This window comes from Plodia interpunctella, chromosome 14 (assembly GCF_027563975.2).
Source record: "Plodia interpunctella isolate USDA-ARS_2022_Savannah chromosome 14, ilPloInte3.2, whole genome shotgun sequence".
NCBI lineage: Eukaryota > Metazoa > Arthropoda > Insecta > Lepidoptera > Pyralidae > Plodia > Plodia interpunctella.
In genome coordinates, this window is record NC_071307.1 from 4,445,051 (window position 1) to 4,455,211 (window position 10,161).

A 10,161-nucleotide genomic window follows, 5' to 3' on the forward strand; every position below is an offset into this window, starting at 1 on the left:
TAAAAAAGTTTACAGGTGCAAAGCCTCGTTGTCGCAATGGATTCTAGATTAGTAGATTTTAATTCAATTTTTGTATATAATTTTTGCATTTTCTTTTGTAGTTTTTGTTAATAAAACAAATTTTATCGAAATTGTTGCAAGAGTAAGACGTATGACTGAGATGTATGAAATGGTACTAAATCTTAGAATTAAAGCTGGCACCAAATGGCGTCGTAGCTGGTTAAGTCAGAGTCAGATTTTTCAAAACATTTGCAACGCCTTTACATTATGTAATGTCTTTATCTAGACTACCTAATATCATTTTGTATAAAGCTTCAGAACTAGTCGATAATATTTCTGAAGAAAATAAAGGAGGAATACTTTGTATATAACATACCTCTACAAAGTATTTTTCTGTAGCCAATATACTTTACTGTATCGTTTCGGTAGCGTGCTCCAGTTGTGTCGAAACCACGTGGGCGTGTCTGATGCGTGGGCGCAGGTTGACATCGATCAGCGTCCCCCGGCGTCTTTCGTAACATGTTTAGCATACTTGATTACTAACAGCCAAGGTTGAAGATGTTTGATGGATCATTAGTACCGTTTACATTATATAGCATGGGTGCGTACTGTAAGTTGTGTGTAACGCGTTTGAAATATTTTGTACGAACACGTAAGCAAACCATACATTCTGCGGTTGAAATCAGACAATTATCATCTATTACATTCACCTCTTCAATAGTAACACTTTCTTTCTATTGTTGCAGGTCGGGTGCGCACGAGCCCGATGAGCGCGTGCGCGGCGGCTGCCATGCGCGAAAAGCACGCGGCGCCGCGCCGCCTCGCCTCCCCCCCGCCCTCGCCGCTCGATCACCACTCCAGCCCCCTTGGCTCCCCTCGAGCTGACGAACCGCTAGATCTCAGAGTCACGCACAAACGCCCGCAACGACTGGAAGATGAAAACTGCAATCTCATCATACCATCACCGCCCCCGCATCCGACGCATCCAGCCCACCCGGCTCACCCGGCCCTGCTGCAGTTCTGTCGCAGACTTCCCTTAGCTTTACCGGCCTCTTTCGGCCGATACCCCTTCCTCCCCGCGGCGGCAGCGACGCTCCTCGCCCCCGGCGCACCCCGGGCGCCACCTTTACCCCCGAACCCTGGCGCCCCACGAGCGAGAGACCGGTATACCTGCTCGTACTGCGGTAAAGCGTTCCCTCGCAGCGCGAATCTGACGCGACACTTACGGACTCATACTGGTGAACAACCATACCGATGCAAGTATTGCGAGAGATCATTCTCGATATCATCGAATTTACAGCGACATGTGCGAAATATACATAATAAGGAGCGGCCGTTTCGGTGTCGTCACTGCGACCGCTGTTTCGGTCAGCAGACGAATCTCGACCGGCATTTGAAGAAACATGAGGCAGAAAATGGAGACGACGGTCGTCGGAGGTCTCCTGATGAGACGTACTTCGAGGAGATCAGGTCGTTCATGGGCCGCGTGGCGCCGGCTCGCCGCACCGCGGCTGCCACCACCGCCGACCACACCTGATAGTGGGAATCATTCAAAGTTACAATAATCTGGTCCAGCATCCAAATGACTTTTGTGTAATTTACTTGGGGACTTGATATCATTCTGTGGATAGTAAAATCATACATATCCATCCAATTGTACTATGTACATTCCTATGTATTAAGTGAATTAAACGTGTATATAGTTATACTAAAACCAAACAAGGTTGCGTTCTTGCGCTGAGCGATGAATCAAAACAATAGTATTTAGAAAAACATATACACACTATGATTTTATCAAGATATGGTATTTATGTATCTCGATAGATCATGAGCGCGTTTTGTTTAGATATAGATATATGTCACTTGGAGAAAAATGTGGTATTTGTTTTATCATCAGTCAAATTGTATACGCAAAATTATTATATGTAACAAATGTATAATTGAAACAACGTGATAACGTATCTCATGTAAATACAGCCTTTGTTCAAACGAAACTAGATTAAGTGTAGTTAGAATGAATACCGAATTTCCACTACCGATAGAAGTATGCTATTAGAAATTAAAAACGTATTCCTTGTCGCTGAGACATAAAATAAGTAATTTTAGTGTTCCAAGAGTGTTCGATGTAATAGAATTACAATCTAATGATAGTTAAATAGAAATTGTGCCAATTTCGATGGAAATAGAATATAGTATAAATCAAAATTTAATTTGTTAGGGATTTAAATGTTCCCTTTAGAACTCCTACCCTAAATATTGCTATTGCAATAGGCTGGTAGGCTGGTAGGCTATTGCAATTTGTCAAATTAAATTTATAGCTATTTACTTATTGACTTGGCACTGTTGTACGAATGTAAGTTTCAGTGTAATTTTTGTAAATTTGCTTTATCGATTGTATTATATTAGTATTGTTAGTCTGAAAGGAAACGCCGGTTACCAATAAAAATATAACTTGTTGCTTATTGAAGATATTATGAATAATTTTATAAATTGTTAGTGAAGTTTACTAAATGCTCTGAATTTTATTTGTATGTATGTATACTGCATGTTGCGTAAATTATTTCGTTTTTGGCGTCACATTGCTGATTGTCACGCAAAGTGGTCCGCAAAAGTGATGTCGCAGTTGTTAAGTTTCAGAATATTACGCAAATTAGATATATTTTATCATATTTTTGAGATTTTAAACTAGAAATTAAATCTAATAACTAGGAATTATACGAAAAATTTTAAATATACAAGTGATGTAATCATGCTCTCCAAATTACTAAATTAAGGATAATTTTAAATCTGTGATTTTATTTTATTTATTATTTTGGAATCCTCAAAGAATCTCGCATTATTTTCGTGAAATCTCGCTATCTTCGAAGAATATTGTAATTGTTCAAACGTTCCTTTAAGTATAGATAGATCTCTTATAATGTTACGAGTATACATTTATCACATAATTTTACATCTATTAAGGTTCTAAAGATTTTACTTGCGTTTTATCTCAATCCAATATCTAGAGTGCATAGTGGTATTAAAAATATACCATATTTTAATTTTCTGTGCATAAAATCAATTTAATTGGTAACTATACTTATAATATTATACTTATAATACTTTCTTTCAATAACTCTGTCATTACTATACTCGTACCAAATGCTGAGAAGAGATGCTATTTAACTTATCATAGAGTGGATAAGTAATAGAGATTATTACTTTTATCTTTTGTACTTTTGATACCTTTTAGTCGTTCAAAGGTCACCGATTTACCTTGTCAAAATGAATTAAATAACAATAAATTGAACTTGGCATTTTCAATTTACACCCTGCCACCTCGTTATGTAATTTAAGTACTAGTTCGAGCCTTTTGACATAATTTTTGACATGTGTGTGTGAAGTGTGAAACAAAATAAAATTGTTCATCCTACTAATATTAGAAATGCGAAAGTTTGTGAGGATGTATGTGTGTATGTTTGTTACGAAAAATCTACTGGGCGGATTGTTATGAAATGTTGTACACGAGTAGAATATAACCTGGAATAACACAAAAGTATTTTTGTCCTGAAATTCCACTGGGCACAACTAGATTTCTAGCTAAAAAAAGTACTTTAATTATTCACATAAAGTACTTTTTTACTACACCGTGATGCAATTAGTAATAATACTATTATTAATTAAAAATATGCGAGAGATATTGCTGTTGACGACTCACGAATATATAAAACAAAATGTTACTTCGTGTATATACAAAGATCACCAAAAGTAGAACATTAATTAAATCTCATTACAAACGGGCCGATAAGGGTAAGCTCAACTCACCTAAATTTTTTGTATATGTTTTTGACTGCATAGACGCATACGGTACAATTATTAAAAAAGCACACACCTTGTTCAAGCAGTCGGTGGGCGCTGTTCTTAAATTGTTGCCGGAAGAAACTAGTATTCGCTAAGTCGGATTATCACAGTAGCACAAAAAATCTGACACTAGACTATCGATACATACGAAATAATAATATGGTACCTTGGTTAGGTAGATGCACTCACCAATTAGAGATTATCATGAATTAGCTACAGCTTTTTAGTATCATCGCTACATTCTTGGGCGAGACAATCTGAAGAAGAAAATAGTATCCTGCAATACCCACAGGACCGCAGCAGCTGCGACGTACATCTTATTACAATATTTCCTTGTAAAACTACAAAATGTCCATATAACATCATTATAACATTTCTAATCAGTCGAGCAAAATGAGAAAACGCAGTAAATAAGAGCTACGCGAAATCCTGCAGGATCTCATAAACTCCTTACAAGCACACCCGCCGGCGACAATTAGTTTGCATATAAATATTATGTTTTGCCATTTATATGATAAAGGTCTAAGGCCAATAAATAGGTTGTTATTTTACTTATCTACCATGGTTTCCAAAGAGAAACTACTGAATACTGATAGTCGGACAAAAGAGGATGGAAATTATTGGAGTTATCACAATGGAACTTACCTTACTGTAACGATACTGGACGTTAGACCTGAATAAAATATGCTTGTAAAATAGTTTATAGTATTTATAGACTTAGATATTAAAATATGAAAGGTAATGGTATTTATAATACCTAAGTTTGACACTATTATATGTACTTACCTAATTAAATTTTCAAAGGTACTAATACTGCTCTCTACTTCTGCCTTACGCGCTGCATAAACTGAAATATGTACCACATTAATTGTCTCATTCCATAAATACAGCTGAAAAAGAAAATAACTCTATTAAATTTTAAGCTCAGTGGACGTAATACAATTTAAATCGTCGTCGCCATCTTGGATCCGAAGGGCGCCGCGGGCGCGTCGCTTGCGCAGCGCACGAGCGTTTACGATATGATTATGCTTTATGACCATTAATTTGCGACAAACGAAACCGCCCAGAAACATCGAGCCCGCCATATTGGCAAATCATTGGATTTATTGAGTTAATTACATAAATATACTAGCATTTGAAAGAGGTTAGCGCTAGTTAATGTAACACAATCAAATTACGGAAGTGTTGGATTCTTATCATGGTAAAACTAAGTATTATTTTGCTAGTTTAGTGATCGCAAAATATAATAATATACCCTTTTTTTCAGTCCGACAAAATACAGCTTGTTTTGTTTTTCTATCTTTATGCTCCGTTTATCAAACTACTCAATTTGACAATTCTCAATTTACATATGGTAAAACTACAAAGAAATCTATTTTCAATAAAAATCATCCAACAAGATTAAAACATAAATCATTTCTTAGTTCGTTAGATCCCATTTATCTATAATCCAAGATTATTATTAATTAGTAAATAATTTGAGAATTTCTTTTCGTACCTACTTAAATTAATGCTTACCAAAATAGTAGGAACTAACTAACTACACTCCTAATAATATTATAGCATCTAGGTATAGTTCTGTCTTACAATAGTCATTACGTCTTGTATCTGTATCGAAACAGGTGTTTTAGAAAGGTAAAGTATCTCATTCAAGGACACGTTATTGCAGCTGGCATTTCTTCTAATCTGACAATGAACCGGTAATTGGTTTCTTTATCAATTAAAATGTATCACACAGCGAGTACTTTCACTGAAATAGGCTCTATTATTTCCATGCAAAACGACGAATGAGGAGCGGTGGAATGGCAACTTTCTATCAGTGCCGGCTTGAAGCCTATATCGTCTTGGCGCTATTGAATTGGTATCTCTAATATATCTCATCCTCGCGTGTTCCTAAATGAATACTTGGCTGGGATGCACTGAAACGTTTTGAAGATTACGCTACGTTACGACCTCTTTGGAAATTCTTGTATGTATATTTTTCACCCCTTCTTTTTTTAAAGTTTAGTGGATTCAACATCCGATTTCCATTTTAACATAGTACGTGTAAATTGTAAAATATACTCTTAAGCACGCAAACAGACATTATAGGTATATTTATTCTCGGACTTTAAAAGAATGAAAATAAAACGAAACTACAACATTAATTACCTACAAATCTCGTGTTTAAAATGTAAACTAACACAGTGCAAAACCGTTTTTCTAAACACGAAGACACGCTTAGAAGATACCTATTTATGCAAATCCTAGGCGTCGGCCGGGGCTGGTCTAGATCTAGAATGTATGCAGTTAGGTACTATTGTGAACACGGTCTGGACACGAACTGAATCAGAAAGGAATTGGCCCAAGGCATTAGAAGATGAAACAATATTTTATTTATTTGATTAATACATAAAACTCTAGTTAATTTATCTCTATTAAAAAACTCATAATATTAAGAAATATTTTAGTAAATGACATATGTATATTGCCTAACTGTCTTTTTCGGTGAATATTCATTTTATTAGTGGATGACACGTGTCACCCACTAATAAACTGTAAATCTTATCGCTGAGACAACAGGAACCACAATCCACCAGTTCAGAGAATATAACAAAATTGGCATCTCATAATTCAATTTAATTATAATGTAGGATGCCGAAGTAACCGGGAAAACGCTCACACATGAGAGAATGAGAATCGTCAATTATTTCAAGTCAAATCATTAATGATTAATGGAAAAGTTATAAATATTCCCGCTAACCGCTAATGACTTGCAGCGTCGCTAAAGTGCCAAAGCAGGGTGGGGCAGGTTGCACAACGATGGCTCGGGCTTGTTAGCGCGCGTGCGCGTGCCACCATTGCGTTGGATTATTTATTGCTCCAAAAACTACCGATAGCTTCGGAATTACAACTTTTGTGGTCAATTTCGATGTCGACTTTTTGTGCGAAACGACTCTCGTTTGGCAATCAGTTACGCAAATACGATACGATTACTAGGTTGTTAGATAGGTTGGTGATTCTTGCAAAATGTTTCTTTGTGTTATATTTGCGGATTTAATCCGTATAGATTTGTGTGAAGAAAATTAGTTACTTATTGAAGTTTAGAAAAAAGATCGCAGCTGAAATTCATCACACTTGAAACATTTATTGGAAAGGTTAAGGTTTATTATAAAAAAATAGTAGAATTGAATGAATACTTAGTATTACTTAAAATTGTGTAAAATATTTGAGTAACGAAATATAAGGTTAAAAAAGTATAGTGTTGTATATTCATTTTTTTTTCTTTTTTCGTTCGTAACAAATTTTATTTTTAACCACCGACACAAAACGAGGGGTGTTATAAGTTTAACGTGTGTATCTATGTATCAGTCTGTGGCATCGTAGCTCCAAAACGGATAAACCAATTTTCGTTTAGTTTTTTTTGTGTCATAGATAATTTTATCCCGGGAGCCATGTTTCATGAATATTGTTCAGCCGTTCAAATGTATCGAAATGAATATTGAAAGTCGGGGTTTTTATTTTTTAATTTCACTAACAAATTATTATTATTAAACATTTTTACACATCAGTCATTGAGTTATATAACAAAAATGTAATGGCACAGGACGTGTATGAAGTAACAATTAGTAAATGCAACATAATTTATGTGAAAGGTCGTTTGGTAGGCACAATCGAAGCAACACGATGGACGTCGAAACCAACTCTGTGGTCAGTTGCGTGATTTTTTGAGAGCTCACTTTGTGACATGACATTGATCTAAAATATTACTAGAACTGACTGAACACTAGCTACAGATGTAAATACAAATATTTATTTTATGTGAATCTAATATTTTTAATCCTAGTAGTAAAATATATTTTATAAAACCAGAATTTACAGTCAATTTTAATTGCATTCAGTCGCTGTATATATTAAGATAATTCATAAGTCAGTTCACATATTTCATTATCTATGGTCACTTTTTTCTTCTTGACTTGGGAGGTGTTTCATTTATAACCGTAATTATAACGCTAAAATTTTCTAAGTTACCTACTACAAAAACCTGTAGATATATGCTACTATGCTCTATCTTGAAGATAGCAGCATGAAAATAAGGAAAACTACACAATTGTACGTGTATAACGTCAAACTTTACAAACAAGAGTAAAAAAAAATATTTTATTATTATTCTTGTCATTTAATTAACCCATTGGCAATTCTAGACAAGAAATTAGATATCTATGACCTCGAAACAGGTGCCCGATCCATCACCCGTGCTCAGCGACGTGGCTAATTAACGAACAGCAAGGTTGATGATGAAACAGGCCTGGCTGGTGACAAAAAATGAGAGTAGTGCTGCCTGCCATTGCGCAACAAGAATCGTCCTATGAAAACCATAAATGAACTATTCTAATTTCAAACTACGACTTAAATTTAGAACTTTGTATTAGCACAATAAAAATATATTTGAACCATGGATTAAACAACATGTCACTACGGGAGCATAGACTTCCTGTGTCTATGATTCAGGCTTTGTCTTCCTTACAACGATTAACCCACTAAATGATTATTTGAAATAGAAATTATTCCGTGAAAACGGACACAAGTTCTGTTGACTGGAAGAGATAAGTCAATCATTGTGCATATATATGTATATCATTTTTAAATATATTTTTTACTATTGTTATTTATGTACAAATAAAGAGATTAGAATAAAACAATATTGGTATTAATATTTTGCTCATGTTAATATCCTTCTCTGTGAACATAGCTATGGTAATATTAGTGCAACAGTTGTATATTTTTTTTCAATTATGTATGAAGTAACTACATTTGCTTCGTCTATGGTATGCGTTTATATAGTAGTTACACGTAGAAAGTCTCCGGATGGTAGGAAGACATAGACAACCAATTATAAAGTTGACGGCAAATAGCGTGGACGTTATAATTTTAAAATTGTTTATTACACTCGTTACACGTGTCGCCATAATTGTCAGATATGCCCATAGACACACGCGCAATTACGACATTTTTACAACCGGTAGACCCCAGTTGTGATTATGTGTTAATTCAATTTGAATAACTATCATCCGTACCCACACATTTATTAATTAAAAAATAATAAACTCGAGCCGGGGAATTAATTTTATTCGAGTTGCAATATAAAATATAAACTAGATTGGCCATAAATAATCTACACTACACAATTCAACCCATAGATTTACATAGAAAGTCTATGAACGCGTAGCCAATTTATGATTCATCTATAATTATTTTCTTCTGAAATCGAAGTGTAGCAATGAAAAATTTTATCATCCATAGTATTTAAAAAAAGGATATGAACTGTAAATTGCAATAGAATGGTAGGTGTGAATTATTGAAACGAAGTTAAAATTATTTTCGCATAAGATACGCATTCGAGCAAAAGTTATGTGTTTCAATAATTCTTGCGTTCGAAAACACAATACAACAACCTGTATTTGTGCTCGAATTTAAAGTTCGTATTTCATACGAGATGTCCGTCGCCCATTAAAAGGCAGGTATATTTTCGAACCCTGTACTTACACTTACCGACATGACCACTCATTGTATAATGTACGTACGTATTCGGGACAAAAATAAGAAATACACAGATAAGTAACTCTTGTATTAATGTTAAAACAAACGGCCGATTAAAATTATAGCCGTGCTATATTAATTTTGCTTTCTAGGGCTCTGTTCCCATAGAAATTTTGTGATAAAAAATACTATAAGTATTGTTTAAAGACAATATTAACTATATCGATTTGTACCAAACAGATTGAGTAACATTATATATTAGAATTTAGGATAAATTCCCATCCCTTTCAATTGTCTGGCCCGCAAAAAACAATTCAAAGACCGAAAAAAATCCCAAGGCAATATGATATAAAATATGTGATACAAAAAGAAATGATTAATTTGTCCACTTAAAAGTGTCGCGACCTGTGATTGCTCATTTTGAATCTTGGACCTTATACCGAAATTTTGATACAATTTCCCTTACCTGATTATATAAAGTACATGTAAGATGATTTCAAGTTTCGATGCATGTTGCTGTGGGCACTGTGTCATTAAAGCGATCCGCTCGTTTTAAATCCTCATTAAATTTCCTTCTTTTGGCATGTTACCATGTTATCATTCTGAATTTTAAATCAATGCGACGAGTAATCCACACGTTCGCACTAATTGACTTTTTATGAAGGCATAAATCTAGCACATGACTATTCTTGACCAAAATATATGTATACCCAGATATTTAATTTCTGTCTATGTCGCAGCCATTTTGTAAAATATGATGTTTTATAAAACGACTTCGTATGTAATATTAGGAGTGTCATA

The 10,161-nt window shown here is 34.7% G+C and overlaps 1 protein-coding gene across 1 annotated transcript in view; it reads left to right on the forward strand.

Moving 5' to 3' along the window:
• LOC128675434 (transcription factor hamlet-like) overlaps positions 1-3,289 on the forward strand; it is a 108,955-nt gene extending 105,666 nt beyond the window's left edge. Inside the window, exon 3 of the mRNA XM_053754860.2 lies at positions 747-3,289. Coding sequence (XP_053610835.1) covers positions 767-1,537 — 771 coding nt within the window. The 5' untranslated portion in view covers positions 747-766 and the 3' untranslated portion in view covers positions 1,538-3,289. The remainder of the gene's footprint in view (positions 1-746) is intronic.
• The last annotated feature ends 6,872 nt before the right edge of the window (positions 3,290-10,161 follow it).